Raw genomic sequence first — 23,524 nt, forward strand, 5'->3', positions numbered from 1 at the left:
TTACATTTTAAATGTTATCAACGATTTATTCTTCGCTGTGATTAAATGTAGCAATTAGTACCTTTTATATTACATGAGTTTTCTATAAAGTTTTATTCTCGGAGACTAATTTGACCACAGAAAAATCTGATCAGTTTTTGCCTAATTACAGAAGTAATTATGAATTAATTTAATACCTCTGTTGGGCTTTATGTCTCCCATGCAGTTCTTAATGCCATATTTCTGGTTGATGCAATTATGCCTCTACCTTTAGTGTAAATTGATACCCCCAAACTTGAGGCAATGGAGGCCAATTGCCCATCTGCACAGAAAACCACACTGTAGAAAGGTAAACTTACTACAGGCCTCCTTGTCAGGTCATTTGCTATGGAGCAGAGGGGGCAGTTGCTACCCCCTTCCCTGCCAGACTTTTCATAGGTCTACATGCTTTGTTACATTTCCCCACTACCACCAACTTTGGATACAGTCACTAGGAAAGCAAACTTTGCCTCCCCCCGCCCTCCCTCCCACACGTCTCAGCTAAAAAAGCAGAGTGTACTGGATTAAAAACACCGATTAACTTTTCCAGACCCTAAAGGTAATTTGGTAGCTTTTGCAATACTTTTTGAGCAGCCTTGATACACTAGTTAAAATTTTAATGACACGCAAACTATCAACATCGGGCTAATGATAACATAGCAACTCACATTGGCTTTCTCATGCTCTGAAGGCTGTCCCTCCTGCTTCACTACCTTCTTTGAACACAATGTTTTCAATAGGATGAGTGGTCTGATCACAGCACTGGGAGCTGGGAACACCTGAACTCTACTCGTATCTGTGAGACACACTCCTGTCACTTCACTCAAATCACTTCATTTCTGGACTTCAGATATATATGTACCTCAGAGGTGGGAGGATCAATGTCCATTTACAATGAGCAGTTACAGAGCTTTAGAAGTCAATGCCAGTGATAATACATAAAATCTCATTTCATACAAGCTCTCCCAAAACACTATAAAATGAATGCACATATTTGCTTGTGTGTCTTTCTTAATAAAAAAGGGATAGAAACTTCTACTTGTTTAAGTTCACCAGTAATAAAACCCTAGCTTTATTCTCACTGTCAACATACCATGAGAGGATGGATTTTGCCCTCAAAACGTATGTGATGCACCCACAATAAAGGCCCTGTGTACACTGACTTGGGGCAGGTTTCCTGCATTAGATGGTCAACCACTGCTGTAACTGCACCTCTACCAAGTGTGGACAAGAAAAGCTGCAGTTTGCAACAGTGGGGCTTACTTGTATTTGAAACCAGTGTGAGCTGCTCCACTGTGAATCTTAGCTTGCCTTGTTAACACCACTGTAACTGTACTTGGGACAGTGATTGCCAGAAGCAGGGCAGATTCCCACTATCTGGCTAAAGGGACACAAGCTATGATCATGAATTATATAAGAACACTATAGGTGAAACTGTAGACTGCTTTGAGACGGCAAAAGTAGAACGACTGACTTGGTATACATTGCAAATTACTTTGGTATAACTTGTGTCACTCGGGTGTGAATAATCCACACCTCTGAGCAACCGAAGTTATACCGATCTAAGCGCTGGTGTGGACAGCGCTATGCCAGTGGAAGAACATCTCCCGCTGCCTTAGCTACCGCTTTTCACAGAGGCGGGAGTTATTAAGCTGATGGGAGAGCTCTCTCCTGTCGTCTTAGAGCGTCTTCATGAGAAGTGCTACAGCAGCACAGCTGCATTGGTGCACCTGTGCCACAGTAAATGATGTAGTGTAGACAGAGCCTCAGATTGGTACATGAAAATTTTAAATCTCTTGTTTCGTAAGAGTCAACAAATTTAACAGCAAATATAATTCTTAACAGAGTATCAAAACAGCAATGTATTTACATGAAAAGGACCCATGTGCATTGCTGGCATTGTAAGAGAGAAACCTTATTTTTGGGGCAGAGAGGGAGCAGTTCAATGTTCACGCACACAATTCTCTTTACACATACCATGGTTGTTGACAGTGAGATATTTTTCTGTTTTGGACATGGGAACTCATCTGCCGTTAGGACTGTTTCAACAGGAAACCAATAACCAAGTAAGAGAATACAGTCAGAATTTTTAATTCAGATTTGTTTCAGTTTTTGCAATACTGCCTGGGTTATTGATTGTTACAGAAAAATCACCAGCATTTCCCTTTTCTGTAAACAAATGAATACTGTAATTTGAGAAACACTAACCAGAATCTTGTCTATAAAAATATACTTATGAGACTATCCATAACAGCAAATAGTTTAAAAAAAACAAGAACTCAGACTTTTGATATGGTTGATTGGCCCTTTGCTCTGTAGTCTGTACCCATCACCTGCAAGTTTTACTGCAGTAAAAGTTTCTGGTTATTGGTAGATGTGTAGTAATCCAAGTTTCACCATTTAAAAAGTGTGTAACTAAATCTAATATATTCTGAGTCCCATGTCCATAGACCAAAGAGCTCTGACATTAAGCAATAATGTGGGGGAAAGAGAGGTCAACTGGCACAGAATCATGCAAAGAGAGTACAAAGTCATAATAATAAGCACTGATGAGATTAAAATCCACAAACTTTCTTTACTTAAAAACAGTTTCCTATCATGTTTCTGATAGAACAGCTATAGACACCTGCATAGATGGGACATTATTTTTTTAATAAAGATTTTTTTAGAAACCTTGGTCTCACATATTAACACACCCAACGAACTTTTAAGCTAAGGTACCCCAACCACCATGGACAGGACTTAATCACATTAGCAGAAACAGTTTTACAAAGCATTGTTTACGACTGGTTGCATAACACAACAAACCCTGAGTTTATATGGGGCCTTTGAACTGGAGTTTTAACTGAGGTTAACAACAAGCATGCTATTTTGTTTTAAGTGTCTTGTGTGCCAGAGACACAGCTCTGAAAACCCTCATGTGCACAGTCAGATTGTTTTCCTGTTTGGCTGAGTTTTTAGACAGTTCTCAAGCAAAGACTTTGTTGCACTGGGTTGATTTTTGACACTTCTTTTTCTTTTGCGCCTATTGAGCGGTTATGACGCAGTGAATTGTGTGTGAAAATAAAAACACAAACCTGTGCACATACAAGCATTCCAAAGCTCTTGGGCAGATACTTTATGTCTTGCACATGAGAAACCTTCAAGGATTTCAAGCTTTTTGCTTATTTTTGAGAGGCAGTTACTTATGCAAAATTAAGGCAGTGCAGAACTGCTACTGAATAGCAAGTTAAAGCAAATCACCACATGTGATGAAATATATGCCTCCAGGCCATTTTGCCTACTGGGTGGGGGAACTGGACTTAACTCAGGAGACGGGAGTTCAATTCCTGACTCTGCTACTAGCTTCCTGTGCCATCACAGGCAAGTCACTTCCCTCCCTGTGTGTGAGTTTCCCATTGGTAAAATGGAAATATTAATACTGACCTCCCTAGTAAAGCACTTTGAGACTATGGATGAAGAATGCTAGGTATTATTAATCATCATCATCATCAGATGAACGCTGTCAAGATTAACCCTTTTAAAACCAAGACCTTTTACTTTTCCTATTGAATCTCTAGACTTCTAAAAACCAAAATAGGATTTTTAAAATCCCATTTACTTCTATTTTAGGCTGTTTGCTTTTTGTATTATACTTTGTTTGGACAGTAAAATTAGACTGGTCAGTTCCACTTCATTGCTGTTTAGTTCCTCTTTCCAGTTCTCATATAGCTTCTACACAGTTTGGGTTCTTTGTGAATCCGACTGCACAGTGATGGAATATTTGAATGCATTTAACATGAAAAAAAAAAAGCTTGAATTTTGTTTGTGTCCTATTCTTATTCAGATTTAACCGTCAACAAAATGCTGAGCCTAAATTCATTAACACTCATCATTTATATAGAATTTCTCGAGTCCAAAGTACATTACAAGCATTCATTAATCTTCAGCTCTTTCGGGGAGTAGGGTAATTAGTCCCATTTACTAAAGGCCACAGAAGAGATCACTCCCGTACCAGGCAATGGATCCTCTATGTTCCTGGCTCACAGTCTTTTGTTCAGATCACACTCTTATTTGAGAGTAGCCATTTAATATCCTTCCCCCACAGAGCCTCCTTATTGAATCTGCCACAGAAAAATGCCCGTGTTTCAGAGAATCGATCTTGGCCTTACTTTAAGTTAGGATGTAAAACCGAACCTCCTCTCACTCCACGTAACCACTGCTTTACTGGGCTGAGAGTCATATTAGCTCCTTTACTGGAAATTGGCAAATACAGGCTTTTACAAAATCATCTGAATTTTTTGCCCAAAAGTCAGCCAACAGCCATGCTTGCCTGTAGAACATGCACGGAAAAGAGCAGGCATCAAAAGGGCAAAGAGGAGTTTTCTCCATTACTTCCTTCTGATCGGTTAAGTCCCTTTCTTTGCTTTTCCTTGGATCACTAAAAGCAGCAGGTAGGCTTTCAGTGAGCCACACCACCTAAGGCTTTACTCACCACTGCAAAATGGTTGTAAGGAAGTAATTCATCAGCATTTGTAAAGTGAGTTGAGATCACAGAATGGCAGATGCTATAAAAGCAAAGAGTACCATTGTTGTTCTACAACCCAAGGGGGTTTACAACCTTTTTCTCATTCACCGCTGGATGCCCGAATAAAGTGGCATCAGAAGAGTTATATGTATGGGGTAGATGGACAAATAGGGATAACTGACAAAAGGCAATTGGACAATTCTTGAGACAGAGTAGAAGGCAGGGAAAACAAACTAACTACTGCAGTCAATGTACACACATGAAAGTTATGCTATAGAGTCTCCCAAATTCACACCAATACATTTTGCAAATCAGGCAACACCACACCGGTTGCTAGTAGGCATTTTGGCTAGCAGAAAGCGTCCTCTTTCAACCCAGGATGAGTGCCACAGCTGACAAAGAGTCCTGGGCACTTCCACAACAGATCAGTTAGTCGTGCGCAGTTCCAGAGTGTGAAATAGCGAGGAGTTACTGTAACGCCATGTCAGGAATCAGGAGGCAGAAGCAAACCGCCAGCTCTTCACTTTCATAACAAAGATGGTCTTTGTAACTTGTTACAGAAGTAAGTGGACCGCTTACTTCAGAGGTGTTGACCCAAACTGTTCAGCAGACGGAGTGACTGGAGCAGCAGAGAGCTTTAGGTGCCACTATGTTGGAATAAGAGGAATTCTCCCAGAGTCATTGACAGCAGCACTTTACAGAGACTCAGGGAGTGCTGAACAGGAAACAATTCTTGATCACTTAATAAAGCCAGTATCAGTGAAAAAGACATTCCCTTTTACTCTGATGCAGACAGGGAAGTGAGCATAGCTAACAGCATCCCCAGCCAGATGGGGAAGCATCTTTTATGGTAATGTAATTCCCACGGTCAGAAACAGAGAAATCTCCTTCACCCGTGGACGATGACATCATCTTTTCAATAAGGACTCTAGGAAACAACACACATGATGTAACAAGCAGCCGCAGGCGACACCCCTACAGTCTGGCGCACACCTGCATATATCCACCATTCCTGTGGGAACACCAGCACCCACCACAGCAGAGCTGGTTGCTGTGGACTTAAAAGGGACAATACTAGATAACCCAATTCCCTGTGGGCAAGTGTCCCCATCACGAACAGCACCACCAGTGACTCTAGGGGGTTCATATGCTGGAAGCATCAGTAGAGAGGCCAATGACTGAATGAACCATGGATACTAAAGTACCCTCCCCGCCTCTAGAGGTGGGACCCTACTGTTACAGATTACAGCACAGCAGCAGGCTTGGATGGGGAAGTCTGCATTTTCCTGCCTATCTGTTATGTGGGCAAAGGGCTTCGGTGCCCGGGACTGAGAATCCAACACCTTTTCAGAAGCCCTAGTAAGAGTAAAAGGGCCAAGTTCTCTTCTGAGATAACCCCATGTTACAAACAGATCTCCAACCTCTTACACCCAGCTCCCATTCTCCCAATAGACACCAGCAGTTGAAAAATATCTACTGTATTTTTTTGAAACCCTACATTTCCCAGTGCATGCCACAGCTTAGACATGGTCAGGAGAACTTCTGACCTTTCAGGCTGCAGTTTCCCTTTTGACTGATTTATACATTATTACTGCTATATGGTGAATGCCATTGGTGTGCTCAGTACCCTAAGGAGTTAACCCTTCAGATCAGTGATGCTTAGACCTCAGTAGCTCAGGAACCAAATTAGCGATCAGCATTACCCAAAATAGCCACCATTGTTTCATTTACTATATATAAATTCTCACAGCAAAATGACTGACCAACTATAATTGGTTAACAACATAGTAAAAGCATCCTGATTGGTTAGTAACTTAGATTGGTTAATTAAAACACACCATTTTAATATCATGTGCTGCAAAGAGCCCCAGGAGACACATTAAAGAACCACTTCTGTCTCATGAGCCTTAATCTGAGTATCACGGCGTTAGCTGCACCATGACAAGCCATTATACCTACCTCATAGACTCATTAATGTTCTTGTTTTCCTTGACAGATGTTTCAGTCCAGCCAGAGAAACCATTCTCTTTGCTGAACCGATCAATCACTTCCCTAGTCACTGCCCACGGGGAAAGGTCACACTGTAAAACAAGAGTCCGGCACTTTAAAAGGAGTGGTTTTATTTCTTTATTTTAAACAAAAGGAGCAGCCTGCCTTCACCCACCCCCACCACCAGTTTGCAGACGTAATGATAGCATGGAGTGCCAGCCCTTCCCACCCTTGAGAACATGATCTGATAGGGGTTCCTAATGGGATGTTTTAACAGCCAACATGCTTATCTGCTCAGAGTAACTGACACATCTGGTGCAACTATGCATGTGCTGGAGATCCTTCCAGAGCGGAATAGTGAGCAGTGGGGCAGGGAAATGTTCTCACTCATCCAAACTAGATAATGCTCCATCTACATCAAGACAATTCACATCAGTCTAACTACACTGATGCAGTTACACTGATGCAAACATAGAGAAGTAAGGTGAAGTGCATCTCTATTAGGGGTTTGATTTACATTGATTTAGTTGCTCTGGTGCAAATTTCCTTACTGTTGGCAGAGCCTACATTCTTTAAACTCTGCTATCAGGAGGAGGTGTACTCCCAAAGGAGGTGAAGAGGAAGCGGAATGACTGTATAACATGCTGTCCCCTTTACCATGGCCGTTGATAACCAGGTCTTGAGTAATCTTGAATTTTAGACCTTCTCTCTCAAACTAGGCAAGCCTCATCAATCTGAACTTGGAAGGGGCCACTGAACTGATATCGGCACAAAGAAGGGACGCCCCTGTAGCCACAGAAGATTGGGTTTTTTAAAATACAAGAGAACTAAGTCATTAAACAAAGCAGCAAGTGATTTAAACAATGAAACGTGACACTGTGCCCAAACACACAGATGGCATCTCTCTCCACAGGGGAAGTATCAGGTCACTCATATAGGTGACCTCATTAAAATACTAACCCTTTCCCTGCCCTGCCATCCATATTCATCCTCCTAACCTGGTGCCAATTAAAGGTCTGTGTGGACAGAAAAGCTTTGTAACCCTTCCCTGAAAGCCCCCACAGACTCTAGCTCTGATCCTGCAGCAGAAGGAGCAGATTCCAGCGACGGAGCCCTCATTTGAGAGCTCCCTGCTGCCGGTTCTGAGAATTCTACCTGCCGATCTGAACTGGTGCTACCCACAGCGTGAGACGCAGCAGCCATCTGACAGCACACAGCCAGGTCAGTAGCAGCCCTGTCCCGGCTCAGCACTTGAACCACAAGATCCTTGCAGAAAGATCAAGGAAAGGATTAGCGAGACCAACAAGGCATGTAACAGCTCAGGCGAGGTCTAGCGGTGAAGGTCTTCCCTCTATGACTTCAATTTAAACCCCTTTCCCCCCAGACACGCAGAGACCCAAAGTTCATCTACTTGCTCACTTTGTTAGCCAGCAGCAAGCAAGGCACCGGGCTTCCATCAGGCAGGGTGAGCTTGCTGTCCAAATCCTGTTTCCACTTCCGGCTGTTGCTGAACGTGCTGACGTTGGTGACATCAAACATGACGACGCAGGCCGATGCCTCTCTGTAGTACAGCCGGGTCATGGATGTGAAGCGCTCCTGCCCTGGGGAGAGAGAGTTTGAGAGATGGTTTTTAAAACATCGTCTTTTTGGATTGGTCCATGCTGGGGATTTGCCCCAGCTGTAGCCAGCGAGGGCCAGCCACCTGACTGAGACGCTGTGCCCCAAAGTACCCCTCTGGGGGAGGAAGTACCATTATCCCCATTCTGGAGGTACAGAGAAGATCAGTGTCTTGCCCAAGCAAATCAGTGACACAGCTGGTATTAGAGCTTAGCAGTTCTTGACCCCCTCTTCCCCCACATGCTCGAGTCACAAATCTCCAAAGCCTCTGTTTTCCAGCCACTTTCCTCACTGTCATTTTCAGGCCATTTAAGCTCCTCTCATTTCCCACTTGAAGCTTTACCTCCTCCACAAGGAAGCCTGGCCAACAGCAGCAATACTTGGTCTAAACACAGCTATTCAGAGGGTTCTAGTGGCATTTCCCTGATCAGTCCTCACCGGGATTTTTTCCGAAGTACCTGCTACCAAAAGAGTGCTACAGACTAATGTTATGAACACTGTTCCCAGAAAATAACCTGTCCACATTAGTTAGAGGAACTGCTAGGACCCTGGTAAGTACACAGCAGTTGCAGTACAGTTTTCACCACAGGGTGAACAAAGCCCTTAGACAGTAGCTATGTCTACACTACCACTTATGTCAGGATAACTTATGTCACTTGGGGGTGTGAATAAGCCACCCCATGAGCGACAAGTTACACCGACCAAAGCGCTGGTATGGCCGAGCGCTGTGTCGGTAGGAGAGCCGACAGAGCTACTGCTGCTCCTTGGGGGTGGGTTAATTAAGTCCAGGGGAGAGCTCTCCGTCGGCTTAGAGCAGCTGCACTAGAGGGCTTACAGCTGCGCCGATGTAAACGCTCTAGTGCCATAGTCCGTGTTTACGTTAGAATGTAATTTGGTCTTGCCTGTGTAGACAGGACCAAACTATGAATCATTCATGTTACATGATTCACTAACAACTGAAATGGGACTTGGTCAAATCTGCACAGGCAAACCATTGTATACAACGACTGGGTTAGAACCACACAGCACTGTAGGTTTGTAAGCACTTACAGGCTCTTACGCTGGCAAGGGCTCAGCAACAACAGCAGCAGCAATCTACTTACCTCCCAACTACTATTTTCTCTGTGTGCCTTTTAGACTGTGTGAACACGAGAGGGCAGGAACTGGCAGTATCTGCCAGTCAAGTACAGCACAGAGCACGTTGCCGGGCGTTACACAACAATGCAGCAGCCATTAGTCCCACAAACCATAAATGGCCACTTGGCTGACATCTGCATCCTGCTGCGATGGGAACAACTTCTCCTTTTTTTTATTAGACTGACATCCGTGACACACAGACCCCGATACTGAAACTGGATAAAGCCACAGCTAGGCATTTCACTCAGTTACCCGGTCTCACAGGTTCCATGCTACACCGGTCCTCCCGCCCCCTGACACTGCTCTGTCTCTTTCCTCTTTGCTGCTATCTTTGACAGTGCTGGAAGCTGAGTTCTTTCTCTACAGTGGCAGATGCAGCCCAGGCTGCTGCAGTCAAAGTTTTCTCCATCCCACTGTCCTCCACCGATGTGCCTCACCCTGACCCAAACACACCACCTCCATGGCCATTTCACTGCTGGCCTCCCCATCTCTGATGTGGACATTTATTCTCTAGGAAACCAACCACTCTTTTCACACAGGCCACCCCCAACAGCTGTTGGATGGTAACTTTTAGGGCCCAATTTTTTTCTCATAGAGTTACTCCAAATTTAGACCGGAGGGAGAGGAGAATCAGCACACTACTCATGGCCACCAACCCGCGCTATATTCAGACAGGGGACCTAAAGGTGAAAAGCTCCATCCACATTCAGATACATGTCACCCTCCCTTTCTCCTCATTCAGAGGGTCCTGCTGCTTTAAAATTGTGGACAGGACACTGTGGAATTTATAAATCCATGCTGCTGTGTTCTCTCTAGACTAGCCACGTGATTCAACATTTAATCACCATTGGAAAAAAACCCTGTATATTACAAAATACAACATTTATTTTGGGTTGGAAAAAATTAATTTTTTTTTTTAAGGGCCTTTTGCTGAAGAAGAAAAAAGTCTAACGAGTTGGACACTTGGAAACACTGTCCTTTGCTAACTCCAGAGGCTTGTTAGAGCTCACCTGCAATGTCCCATAGCTGAAGCCGCACAGTCTCCGATTCTGACCACTGCACCACCTTCAGAGCAAAATCCACTGAAAGGCCCCAAAGAAAGAGGAAGTCTAATTAGGGATTGTGCAAAACCACTGTGCATTCCCCCCACTCATTTCTAGCGGTGCTTAGGTTTCATGCTTTACAACGGATGGATGCTTTAATAGCACCGGCAATTTGTAGTGGACCGTACCATGAATGCCACACTTGACTTTTCTCCTTCTAAACCCCTGCTGTCATTTCCTCTTTCCCTGGGCACAGCCAACCCCATGTCCATCCTGCTCCATTTGGTACTGGTGTATCATGCAGGCTATCGTTTTGCCTACCCTAGCATTTTGTGGGAAGTCTGCCGTTGAAGCTGCACCGGTACTGGAAAGAGCATTGGGGTTTTCACTGCCACATTGTCTATAGGCACTTTGAAAAGGGTGAGATAACACAGTGGTAGAGACACCTGTGCGGTAGGTACACTAGCACTCCACTTGCTAGCACTGGCGGGGCTGAGCTGGTGCAAGATATCACCCCTGTCCTTTAGGAGAGAGGCAAACCAGGTGGGATTAGCTCACTGCTGGGCTAACTCTGCTCCCACCAAAGCCAGCCCTGACTTCAACAGGCTCAGCATTCGGCCCACCACTAGCTTTTGTGAAAATGCCACCCGAAACTTTTAGTTTGCAGAATGGGACTCAAAACTCCACGTGCGAGTCTCACTCTCAGCTAGCAATGCTAGGCAAGCACCGCGGCTTGAGACTGTAATCTCTTTTGGGGCAGGGAGAGCCTCTCTGGTCTGTTTGTAAAGCACCAAGCACAACGAGGTCCTGGGCGATGACTGGAGCTCTTAGGTGCTATGGTAGAGGAAATAATAAATAATATCATCAAAGGAAGATAAATTTGCAGGGAGAGTTCTGAAGAATAAGACCTCTCGAGAACCTGACCTTGAGAAATAACAATGTAAACTAAAAAAAAAAAAAAGATATTGGTAATCTTATTACACAGAGAGCTTTACAGGAGACCTCCCCCTCCTCCAATCCTTTGGATTTACTTTACATTTCAGTCAAGAGTATTTGGATTGCACATTTTGTACCCTTAATCCACAGTTTAAACAGCAGGCAGAACTAATCAGATCGTTTTGATTAGGGTCCAATATACACAATGGGGCTAGTTTAAAAGATAAAGTCAGCCTTGCTAATCTCCTGTCCCCCCCTTTTTTTTTAAATTCCTGATCCTAGATCAAAACTAAAAAAAATGGCAAGTAAGCAGCTATGTTTAGTAATCTTTTTAATAAAGTAAAACGTTTCATCGCATTAAAAACAAGCGCTGCCATCTGTCAGAAGCTAGCTTTGGTCCTGCACAAACACCCAAGAATTTACAAAATTAACAGATTTGTTTGCTTTGTTTTTACTTGTCTTCATTTTGCGCCTGAAACAATCCCAGTGTGTTTATACTCTTTGGGGCAGAGTTTTCCTTTCACACGCAACCTCCCCACTCCAAAACAAATCAATTCTAACAAGTGCCCAGTGAGTTTAAATACACACCCATGACTTACGTTTTTTCAGAAGTGATAAAAACGTGATAAGCTGCAAGTCAAAGGAAAGCTGTCCAGTTGAGCTAACATCTAGTTCAGTGACTCAAACTTTCTGAAGTGAGGGATTTGTTTTCTAAAGATTGAGGATAAAGAGAGACTGCAACACTCCTGCTGCTACAAATGATCAAAGCTGTGTGTAAGTGCATGTTTTGCAGGGACAAATCCAGGTGCTTTGTACATCACTGCCTCAGCGGGGTGTGGACCCCCAGTTTGAGAACCTCTGACCTAGTTCTTCATCTTAGATTCCCCAGCAGAGAAATTAAAGTAAGCGTGTGCTTTGAAATTGAGGAAAAACTCCCATAATGGCCCCTATTAGTCTGTCCCACTTGGAGATGGTCTGGACTGAGCTTTAGTGCCTCTGCACTTGGCCTGTAATTCAACCCTGCTATTTTAGCACCTATAGGTGTGCTAGACGACGTTTCAAACACAGGATTGCTTCTGCACACTATTAAGGTCCTGTATACTAAAGTCAACTGTGTTGGGAGTCTCTGTCATGATGCCCTTGTCCCCAAGACAATTAACGCACCGTACCCTTTTAGCAGATGACAATGCAATCCACAGACAAATATAGGAACAGGAGAGGGAAATATACATCCCCGGCCGGGAAAATACTCCATATTTAGAGACGCTGAACACAGTTAAGAACACAGAGGAGGAGGAAGGAAGAGGTTTGCTGATTTCCCCCTGGCAAAAAAAAAATCTTGCTGATTTCCCCCTGACAAGTAAAATTGCTGCACGCAGCGACCTTTTGATGATCACTCACCTCCCACAGTGGATTTGTAGTGCTTGTTGAAGCTGTCGTTGGCATATCGCTGGACCAGCGACGTCTTCCCAACCGTGGCATCTCCAATAATGAGAACTTTAAACATATGGTCATGATGCCCCATTTTTATATCAAACAAACACAACCACCCTCTCCTTATTATTCCAGTATATTTAGTCTAATCTGAGTGCCCATAACCAAAGAGGAGTTTTTTCTTGTGGAAAAATTATAATCAACTCTCAGGGAAATGGACATGCAAGTGCTAGCCAGAGTTTGTAAATACTTATTTCCCCTCCCACAGATATGACCTGCTCTGCACAACACACACAGACAGAGAAAGTGGTTTAGTTTCTATGTAACATTCTGCTCTTCCCTGGAGATGCAGGGCGCTACGTAGAATGCCCTTCATTTAAGAGGGGCACTCCATTACTTAGCTCCAGTACATAACTTTCCGCTTCCTCCTGCAAGGCATGGCCTTCTCTGTGCAGCTCCCTCAGACAGACAGATCTAGCTCCTGAATAACTTCTGCTTCCTCCTGCAGACGTACGCCCCTCTGAGTGGCTTGCATTGAAAGCAAGTTAGAAAGAAAATAATTAGTCCCGAGGAAGAATGATCCACTGGATAAATGAGGACAACCCAAAACAAAGCGACAGCCAAACCCAGGAGGTTTCCTGGAATTTCAACCTTCATGCAGCTGCACTGTAGGAAGAGCTGAGCCCTAACACGCTCATCACACAGATGGGGGAAGAGTTCCCCCCCCCACCCCACCACGCAGTGGTTGTTTCCTCTCCTTGCAGGGGACGATGGAGATAAAGACCTAGCCTTCCTTCCGCCTAGTGGGACACAGCAAAAGCGGCTGCTCCCCCTGCACCAGCCACCACCCCCTTTGCTAGCTGCTCCGCCGTCATGTGAGAAGGTCAGGTGTCTGCACTAACCCGGCCCCAGCAGGCAAACTACACTATCCATCAGGCAGCGCGGCGCAAAGGGCGGCGGAGAGGGGAGGCTGTGGGCGCAGGGGCTGGTGGGAAGTGTAGTCTGCAAGGAGGAGAGGCGCGACGCGTTTCTCTTCTTAAAGGGACACGCAGTGCTTTTCTCTCCTTCCGTGCTGTGGGATCCATGCCCTCCCTCCCCCGGATTAGGATTACATTTAGGATTTGTAATACAACCAGCACTAGCGTGGCGCAGAAATATGTGTGGTTGCAGATTGAGAGCTAGGACTCCTGGGTTCTTATTCCATCCCTGAGAGGCAGTGTAGCATATAGGTAGAGCAGGGGGGGCAAGACTGATTGGATCTAATCTCACCCCTGCTGCTGCTGCCGCCCGGGTGTAGCCTAGAGGACAGAGCACCAGATAGACTCAGGCGCTCTTTTTCCTGCCTTACCAATATCCTGCTGAGCAACCTTGGACAAGGCGCTTCCCCCCCCCCCCGCCTCAGTTTCCCCATCTGTACAAAGGGGATAATGACACTGACCTCCTTTGTGAAGTGCTTTGAGATCTACAGATGAAAAGCACTGTCTACGAGGTAACTATTGTTATGTAATGACTTTTTCATTCAGCGCTTTGCTTAAATTCATTTATTCCACAAAGGCATGATGATGTGTCTCCCTGCTACCCCATGGACTTTTTTTTTTTTTTTTTTTTTAATTTCAGTTATTAAAACAGGTTGACATTTTGCAAATTATGATTTTTTTTCCCAACTTTTTTTGTCACTGAAATTTCAAATATAAAGAAAGATAAATTTATCAACCCCCCGCCCCACCCCAAAGTCTCAAATAATTCACGCTGCTTTTCTTCCAGTTTGGTATCTGATCAAAACTTTTCTGAATTTCTCGTTTTTGATGAAAAAATGTTTTAGACATTTCAAATGTGGATAAAAAAGGTAGCGATTTTCCCCTCCCATATTTTCCAACCATCTCGATTAATGAATGAATGTACTCCTCTGAAAGTATCTGCAGCCTGTGTATCATGCGTCTGAATTGTATTAGCTATAGCCAGAATAGACTGTGAGCACCGGAGGTTCTGTAGGTGTACGCAGACAGTGCTCAATGAGTCCAATATTGCTTACTGACACCCATGGGATGAAGTGAGGTTTGATTAAGAGCTACAAAACATATGGAAATTGCCAGAAGAAAGATGCTTTGTAAGTGCACATTGTAATTAACTACTGCCACTGCCCTTATGCTGGGTAGAATGCAATCATAGACCTTATACTGCTAACAGAGATTCTCCTTCAGATCAGGTGGTAAGGGCCTGTTCATTTAAAGCAAGAGGAACTGTTTCATTCTGGCTACAAAGTTTCAAATTGGCACAGACTAGGAATTTCAGTTTTAATTAGGATTAAGCATAAACAGAGATTGTACAGTGTTCGGGGCAGGGATGGTTATTTATTGCATGTTTATGTATAACAGTAAGGGCCTTCCTGTAGGCACTATCACACTCTAAACGTGAAATCACGATTAAAAACAAAGGGTGAATTGAAGAAATAAACATGAAAAAAGTTCACCTAGAAAATGAGTCAGGGACTAAGAAATTTTGATTTTTTAAATTTTATTTTAAAGAAGAAATAACCTTGCAAGTTCGGAGTCTTTGGTCCCGTAGGTCAGACCTGGCTTGATCCAGCTTCCAGTCAGGTATCTGACCCTCTGTTCTAACATTAAATTCACTAGGAACAACATGGAGAGTGAGTCCAGGTGGAATGAGCAAGATGGAAGCAGCTCACAGCACTACCAGCTCTCGAGATATTTGGCCCCAGCATCTGAAGTCTCATGATCACAGACTCTCATTGGAAATTTTTTTTTTTACAAAAATGAAATCTCAAGCTGTAGCCCCTTGCAGTTGTAGAGAAAAATTAGAAAACGCCCTAATGGCTCAGAAACTAAAAGGCAAATAAAAATAACCCAACATTAAAACAAAAACAAACAAACAAAAAGTCTCATGATTTTTAGGAGTGAGACTCAGGGGCAGGGTTTCACCCAGGATTTTTGAACGCTCAGAGGTGGCAAGAGGGACCAAAAAGCACGGTTCTGCCTGAAAAAACAGCCAGTAAGAAATGCTCCCACAGATTCCCATGAATAAACAGACATGAGCAAGAGCCCTCTTTGGCATGTATTCATAGTGGGCTGTTTGTTAGAGGAAGCACGGTGAGAGGTACAGCCAATGAAAGGGCAGCTTGCAACATAAAATTACTTCTCACCTGCAAAAGCCTGTTTCTGCTTTTTCTGTAAAATGTATAACCCAGAATGACAGTGGCACACAGCTTGTTGTTACGTGTCTGACTCATGGCAACAGGACATAGCTTGAGAGAAGAGGGATTTCGAGAGTAAATGAGATGTCACTGGTTTTCACCTGTCCTTAGGGCAGTGAGACAGCTTGGGTTGGCTTCAGAAAACACAAGGTGACCCTTGCTTAGGGAAGCAGTCAAAAAGCACATCCATACAGGATAATAAATGGCCCATGGTCTTTTAAAAATAAGTCTGCAGCTTGTAGGTGGCACAGTCCTTGACCAACAGGTTAGGGGAGAAGAGGAGATACATGTTAACAGAGATGGCCTGCCATCAGAGCTTGTGATTACAAAAACAGCAAGGGTTCTGGCACACATCATGCTGCCGAACAAACTACTGCATTCTCTGCCTAGAACTCATGCTCAGTTTACACGGCTCCATCCAGACGCAGAGCTGCAGCTGGGATGGGTAGATGCTGGTGGACTGCAATCGGTCTTTTTCGTTCGACATGGGCTGCTTGCTCTGAATACAAATTTGTACATGTATTCCATTGCTCATTACAACCACCTGAGTTGCTAGAGAGCTTTAGCGAGAGTCAAGATGAGCCTGCAATGGCCTAGAGAAAGACCTTTAATCAAGTGGCTGCTGCACTTGACATACGTTTGAGCACAATGCACTAGGCGAGGTGTTATTAATTCAGAAAACGTACCGTGTTCCAAATCAATTATTAAGCCAGATGTGCTGAATGAATAAGCCATTCATGCAAACCCATTTGTATAAACAAGGACTGGAGAGCAACCTTTGACCAACCCAGAATAGACATCAGCTTCCTGGCTGTCCACTTGGTGACCCTTCCACAGGGAAAGCAAAGTGGCTAAGTGGTTGTCAGTGCTTCCTGCTTCACATCTATAATCCTTGAACCAAAAGGTTGGCCTTAAAGCTGATCGGTAAGCTGTCTAGCACATGCACACACATCCCCAACTGAGACTACTCCCTCCCCCAAATGTGTTTTCCAACAACCCCTGCAAATCTTTAAAAAGCGAGCTTTTTGGGGTGAAAGTTCCCATTTTCTGGAAGCCTTTTCTATTTAAAATGTGGAAATGTTTCCGTCAGCTATGGCTCTCTCTCTGGTGCAAGCTGGGGCAGCTGCATGTGTCTCCCTTCTGAAATAGGGGAAAGGAGCCAGAGTTTACTGTATGGGACCTTGCTCAAACAGGGTGTCTGGCAGCTCCCTCCCTAGTCAGCAGCTTGTCAGATTGAATCCTGCAGCAGCCTTTCACCTGGCATTCTGTCTGCATTACGTAACTATTAGAGAGCAGAGTCAGTAAGAGCAGGAGCTTGTCATGACACCCCTCACCAAGATGCCCTCTGTGTGCTGGCTGGGTATCTCCCGTCAGCCCTGTGGTAGCTGAATGTGAAGCAGTGGTGCAAGTTCTTTGGGATCCTTCAGGACGGACTCTGCTATAGAAACTGCAACAGAATTGTCCCAGTCCTCCCTCTGCTAGCCTGCAGCTCCAAGCTGTCAATCTGTAGCCTCACTTTCCTCTCCTCCGCAAACGCAGTGATGCAGGGAAGCCTTGTATCACTCAGGCTTTCACATGATTAGGCCACAGCACGTTGAAAGTATTTAACTTTAAATTCCCACTACCGCTGTCCAAGCAAGGGAGCACAGCACATTTTGCGATTCAGTCTCTTTCTTTGGAGAGTTGCATGGAATGAGGAGTGTTAGGAAACTAAAATGGATTGTCCAGTCCTACCCACACAAAGCTGTTCCCTACATTTTCTAGAATGGCACCTGGTTTGAAGTGTCTTAGATTACGGGGTTCCCACCACTTCACTTGGGAGTCTACGCCGCTCTAACAAGTCTCCCTAGCAGGGGGAATCTTCCTCGACATTCAGCCTCGATTTCCCCAACTTTCAGGTATTTTGCGCATGCCCAACCCAACGTGCAACACTTGTATCGCTATGGAGGGTGCTTTGTGTGACTGGGCAAGCTTCCGCTGGGTACTTTTCCACAGCTGCACCGTTCTGCTGTTAACTCTGTTAAAAACCAGAGTTAGTTTGCCTCAGAACTAATTCATACTAGAAGTGATGTATTGTAGTTCTATGCTGCATGAGAGGATACACTAGTGTTATTCAATGGCCAATTCTTAATCAGACAAGACTGTACATATCAGCATCAAACCTGTAACCTTGGATAGCAATAGCCTATGAACTGAATTTTTCCCTCATTCCCTGTTTACAAAAAGCATAAGTATCTCCACTGCAGCTATCTCAGGGTAGAACTGGTATGGGTGTGAACAAAATCAGGCCCCTTTAGTGGAAAGAACAGCTCCCTAGTTCAGGAGGACAGTTTTAAACTAACAGACAGGGAAAGGAGCATTCAGAAATGATGGCCTGAAGAAACAATGTAGAGCACAATCCACATAAATAAATGCCATCTTTATTTTACCAAATATAATTTAAACCCATCAAGTTGACATTTGTCAATTTAGTTACATCAACTATAAATATTTCAGACAGTCTTTTCTAATTTTCATACAAAGAGTAAACCAATAGTCTCTTCATTTGCAGCCAGATCTAAAGTACACATGCATTCGAGTGCAACTGGTGAAAAATAAAAAAGAAGTTGTCCTTCAAAGCTTTTTTAAGTTTAAATGTAAATTAAGTTCTTACCCTCCCCGCCCATCCTCCCTTCTCTAAACCTTGTAAAAATTTAGGTACATCACCCAAGTAGCACGATGGCTCTTAAAACAATCGCCTCTACGTCCCTCAGTTATGCAGCTGAGACCATGCAGGGTTTCACAGAATCATAGACGATTAGGGTTGGAAGAGATATCAGGAGACCATGTAGTCCAACCCCCTGCTCAAAGCAGGATCAACTCCAACTAAATCATCCTAGCTAGGGCTTTGTCAAGCCAGGCCTTCAAAAGGTTGATCTAAGGTTGGTCTCTTTCATGGTCACAATTCTTTAGTTAGGGAACTGAGCAGTGATGTGACATGTAAAATACTAGGAGTGGATCTACTAAAAGCTTAAGTGCTAAGGGGGGAAATCTCAAATGTATCCCTCAGCACTGAGCATGGAAGCAGGTGAACCGTTTTCCAGCTCTGTTAATGCTGAGGTATGGGAGAAGTTAAGGAAGAGGTCTCCAAGAAATTTTGAGACGCCAGTGCAGCAAAATTTCAACAGAAGCCCTGACAAGTTAGATTAATGAGAAGTCACTGGGGTGAAGAGCTACAACCACAAGTGACATTTGAAAAAAAGCAGTTCTGAGGCCTTCTAACATAGAAATGAAAACCCTCTGGAAACATGCTCCCTACTAGCGCAGGGCCTGAGACAGCACACTATTAAGAACTGCAATTCTGTGATTTACGGCAACCTTTCCTTAAAAGCCTGGTCTCCCTCCCAAATACCGTGAACAGTTAAGGCTGTAAAAAAGGAGTCCTGCAAAGAGTATGCAACAGGAAACGATTCTTCTACAAATACCTTTAGACAGTGGCCCCTCTGCACTTAGCTTCCCAGCGTGCAAGACACTAAATGTGATTTGATTTGGTTTAGACATCTCTGTAAGTTCCTGTATTTTTTGGTATTAGTTCCCCCCATCAGTCCATGACAGAACTCTCCTTTCAGTTTCAAATCCGTCAGCATGCCTGTCCTTAAACCAGGTCTCTAACTGCTGGGAAAGCGCCGCGCCAATTCCAGACTGGAATTTTGCAGCATGGGCCTATCTCTGGTCATTACAGATGTACTTGGCTGGGCTGTTGTTGACTTGCGTAGCCCCCAGTCAGGGTAAGGTGGGATGGTCTTCCCAGAAAATCACTCCTTGCCATGGGAGTCAAGACGGCCATACTTGTGCAGCTAGCCAATGTGCTGGGTGTCAACAATCCCATCTGGAAATCCAGCCTCACTTAGGAGAAGAAAATCAAAATCCTTCACGAACACATTGAGTATCGCTTCTCACTTGTTCCCAGCTCCTGGGGGAAAGCTGGGAAGGAGAAAGACAGAACTGGTTTAAGGAGCCTGTGTGCGAGATATGGAAGTTGACCCAGGATCAGAAAATAAGAGCCACTACAAGGGTACACAGGTCTGTGTTTCGTAATTAGGAATGCATTTAAGATTTTTTATTTTTTTTAAAGGGAAAACTAAAGACCTACATGCCATTAAAAATCCAGCAACTTTAGAGTTATGTTTTAAAGCCTCAAACAAACAGGGTGAGCACTCCTGAAAAGCATATGGGGGTTGGAGTGGATGTTTACTAGGGATCTTCTCGGCCCACACAAGCTAGTTCCCAAACCACTGTTTAGTCTACAATTAAAACAAACCTGAATCGTATCTTGAACACTGAATGCTTATGAACCAAAAGATGACCCTCCGCCTTGAGTGACAGGTGTGGACATGGGCTTCCTTTATGATCCGACTGATCCATCAATGTCCCCAATATAACCTGGGTTCAGATGCTACTGCTATGAAATTGCACTTGGTGATTGTCTCTTACACACTTTTTTTTTGTCCTTCCTAAAACTAGATTTTTCTGTACAAACTTGGCTTGAAATAGAAACCACATAAAATTCCCATTGAAAATAATGAGAATCCAGTATCAAAGCTGAAGTCCCAAGAGAGACAAAGGGAAGGGAAGGGGGCAAGTCAATGAAAGGTGGAAAAAGTGAATGATGGGGAGAGCTAGTCTCCCACATCCGTGTCCCGGTCTCCAATGAGCCAGAGAATGTGGAAGCTGAGAGCCAAGAGACCCGTCCCAAGCAGGTCACCCAGCGCCGTCAAGTAAGGGATGGAAAAGTTGTCGGGATCCAGGCCCCTGCCCCACATCCAATGCACCATCCAGTCAGCAATGTAGAGAAGAATGAGAACCTGGAAGACAGACAAGAGGAAAGAGCCATGTTAGCTACTCGTCCAGACCTTCACACCCCTTTATTCCTCAGGACAAAGCTTTCCACCTGGGCTCTTAAAGTGCATCCGAATTCTGGCGTTTGATTTTCAGCAGCCTGACTGAAGCCCCCATCAAACCCATTCAAGCCTAAGGAATAGCTCATAAAGCAATAAGGGGTGGGGCTGGGTGTTAAGAGGAACATCCTCGAGCAAGGGAAAACAGGAGATTTGATGGGCAGAGAGGTGCCTGCAAGTGACTATTTAGGGAGCAGAGTCTCAAATTCCCCTTTGTGCCTTTGAAAACTTGTCTTTGCTGCTCTGTGCCCCATGCGTCACCACCAGCGTAATTTAGGTGTCTGAGGAAGCTCACTGCATGTGGCCTCACAGCCTCCAAAAGGATGAAAGTCTGACTCAGATCCAAGTTTTGCAGCTCAGGTCCCAACTCTAACCAAAAGGGGAGAGGGGCACGTGGATGCAGAGCCAGGGAGGTGGAGGCAGGATCCAATCCAAAGTTCACAATGGGGTGCTCAGAAGTGAGCAGAAAGCCCAGCGAAAGGGGAACACAGTTGGAGCAGCAGAGTCCTGGCTTCCTGGGGGCAGGACAGCGGTCTCCTAGCAGTGACGTGAATCCCCAGATTGTCAGGTTCTCACGGTTGCTCTAGGATAACCCTGAGGATATCCCATGTCAGTGGTCCACACAGAGTCCTAAGCAAAGCCAGAAGAAATGCTCATAAATCCATCTAGCAGCAGATCAGATGCAGACATTTCAAGCCATGGACAGGTTTTCGCTGTTACACTTGTGAGCAGAGTGAGAGTTGGAAGGATTAGGTCGAGGCCACTTCCTTCAGTAAAATCCATTTTGTTACCTGTGAGCTGCCACTCTGCTCACGCCCTGCAGTTTCCCACAGCCCAGCTAGCTTTCTGCAGGGGGCAGAGTGCTAGGGACTTTAGAAAGCGGTTGCTAGTGGAAGCTTCTTGGCGAGAGTCCAGCACACAGCTGGGGTTCACGATTTAGATCAGTAGCACGCGCTGTTTTTCTGTCTTCTGGATGCTCGGTTGTTGATTTTAGGGGGAGGTTAAAACCAGCAACAACTTTCACAAGCACCAGGAGGTGGCTGTGTTTAGGAGGACAACTCCTTGGCCATGGTCTCCCTTCCCCTCCTACACAGGCAGGCAGAGGGCATGTTTTGGCTGCCCAAGTCCCCTGCAAAGCCAAAATCCTACCGCACATCCCCAAGCGCGCACACCTCCCCTCAAGCACTGATCATTACTTGACACAGAATATGAGAGGTGTCTGGGAGCCCAGCTCTGGCAGGGCAGCCAGACTTCTCCAGTGTGGGACAGGCCCAGCTAAGGGAAGAAGAGCCACGTGGGACGCTGCACACTTCATACTGTTTCCTCTGCCAGGCAGTCTGAATGCTGACACAGCCCCACTCGGCGCTCATGGCTCTTTACAACCAAGGAAGCAAATTTCCTGCTCCTGAAGATTTGAAAAGCCAAGCGTAGGCTGTAAAGCTACTGACAGCAGCAGGGAACGCTGGGCACAGAAGAGAGTCTGATGCTCTCATCTTCACAGGCTCACTGAAGCAGACAGCCATGCCTCGGTTTAAAAGGCGCTGCTGTTAGACGGGGATTTTAATTCTACCCCTTTCACCACCATTCGTAAGGCAGTGGGTTCCCCGCAGGGAAGGCACACTATCGGGAGGGATACAACAACAGACAAGGACTTTAGAGAGGGACCCTCAACCAGCCAGCCCCACCTGACCGTTCCAGCTACACAGGTTCTTCGGCTGCCCTCATCACCCTAGTATCCAAACATCTCCCCGTCACGTATTAGGAGGGGTGACTGACGTCCACCACGCAGGGCTCTCCCTTGCTCCTCCCCGCCCTGCTGTGTGCGCAGGGGAGCGTTTGGTACAGTAAGGAGCACGCTGCGGTCACTGGGCACCCCGAACTTGTCTGGCCTCTGACGGGCATTTGGGATGCGAGGGGAGCGCTAGATCGGGGCCAGGAGATGCCCGTTTCACGCTCTGTCCCTACTCAACGGGGAGGGGTATTTTGTGTAAGCTCCCTGGAGCCGGGACAGTCTTTCTGCTGTGCCTAGACAGGCGTACCACAATGGGGTCCTGGAGCACGACTAGGCATTATGCTGAATACAAACAAAGGGATATTTTGTATTTGTTCCAGATGCAAAAAAAAAAAAAAAAAAAATCACGTCATCTGTACTTGTAGCCCTGCACCATGCAGATTCCCCTTACTTAGGAGAAGGTGCCTCACTCCACCCCACTTCGGAGGCCTGTCCACACTAAGGAGTGGCTGCCAACGGGTCCCACTGAACTGGTGCTGAAACCTATTTCTCCGCTACTATAAATGAGCATTGGAGGGTGACCCAGGGCAGCAGCGAGCCCGTTTTCTACTGCAGGTGGTGCTTTAGTGCCGGTTATTCTGGCACGGCCATCACAATCCAGGCCGTGATTCACGCACAGGAGACCGGTCAGGGAAAGCCAGCTCTTACCTGGAGAAGTGCAGCTGTCATGTAGAAGACGATGAAGATCAGGGTGAGCGTGGTGTGCCCGCCCTGCATGGAGCTGATGGTGTAGAGGAATACCAAGTGCCCAGGAACCACTAACAGAAAGAGCACGCGGGCAGAGCGGGAATTCACGTCTGGAGGGAAATGGAGAGGACGGAGCTCAGGATTTAAACAGATAATCCAACTCTGTGGCCAGCCCCCTGGGTACCAACATGGATGTGTCCACTAAAGAGCAGGCTA

At 45.2% G+C, this 23,524-nt stretch overlaps 2 protein-coding genes across 6 annotated transcripts in view; both read right to left on the bottom strand.

The window, feature by feature from the left end:
* Positions 1-544: 544 nt before the first annotated feature.
* Positions 545-13,521, bottom strand: RAB29 (RAB29, member RAS oncogene family). 2 transcript variants are annotated; one of them, XM_067531546.1, is made up of 5 exons: positions 12,649-13,521; positions 10,279-10,350; positions 7,934-8,115; positions 6,485-6,606; positions 545-5,453 (listed from the first exon to the last, which is right to left on the bottom strand). In XM_067531546.1, exons 1-5 carry the CDS (start codon positions 12,770-12,772, stop codon positions 5,336-5,338), a joined length of 618 nt encoding a protein of 205 aa, XP_067387647.1. In that variant the 5' UTR covers positions 12,773-13,521; the 3' UTR covers positions 545-5,335. The 2 variants fall into 2 exon arrangements, with proteins under 2 accessions (XP_067387647.1, XP_067387648.1); XM_067531547.1 differs by lacking the exon at positions 10,279-10,350.
* Positions 13,522-18,296: 4,775 nt separating this feature from the next.
* The window catches only part of SLC41A1 (solute carrier family 41 member 1), a 32,572-nt gene continuing 27,344 nt past the window's right edge, over positions 18,297-23,524 (bottom strand). For 3 of the 4 annotated variants that reach the window (XM_067531831.1, XM_067531832.1, XM_067531833.1), the window contains 2 exons: positions 23,270-23,418; positions 18,297-20,736 (listed from right to left, as the gene is read on the bottom strand). In XM_067531831.1, the coding sequence (XP_067387932.1) occupies positions 20,551-20,736; positions 23,270-23,418 (335 nt within the window). In that variant the 3' untranslated portion in view covers positions 18,297-20,550. The remainder of the gene's footprint in view (positions 20,737-23,269; positions 23,419-23,524) is intronic. The other variant, XR_010916933.1, reaches the window with a different exon arrangement.

The sequence above is a fragment of the Emydura macquarii genome, unplaced genomic scaffold (assembly GCF_026122565.2).
Source record: "Emydura macquarii macquarii isolate MOO-44397 ecotype Brisbane River unplaced genomic scaffold, CSIRO-AGI_Emac_v2 contig_3220, whole genome shotgun sequence".
NCBI lineage: Eukaryota > Metazoa > Chordata > Testudines > Chelidae > Emydura > Emydura macquarii.

What these genes read in the sequence shown, in the direction of transcription:
- RAB29 (XM_067531546.1), bottom strand. Translation starts at nt 12,772, where the DNA reads ATGGGGCATCATGACCATATGTTTAAAGTTCTCATTATTGGAGATGCC. An exon ending in CTACAAATCCACTGTGGGAG is followed by an intron (nt 10,351 to 12,648) that starts GTGAGTGATCAT and finishes GGGGCCTTTCAG; the next exon opens with TGGATTTTGCTCTGAAGGTG. An exon ending in TCAGCTATGGGACATTGCAG is followed by an intron (nt 8,116 to 10,278) that starts GTGAGCTCTAAC and finishes CTCTCTCCCCAG; the next exon opens with GGCAGGAGCGCTTCACATCC.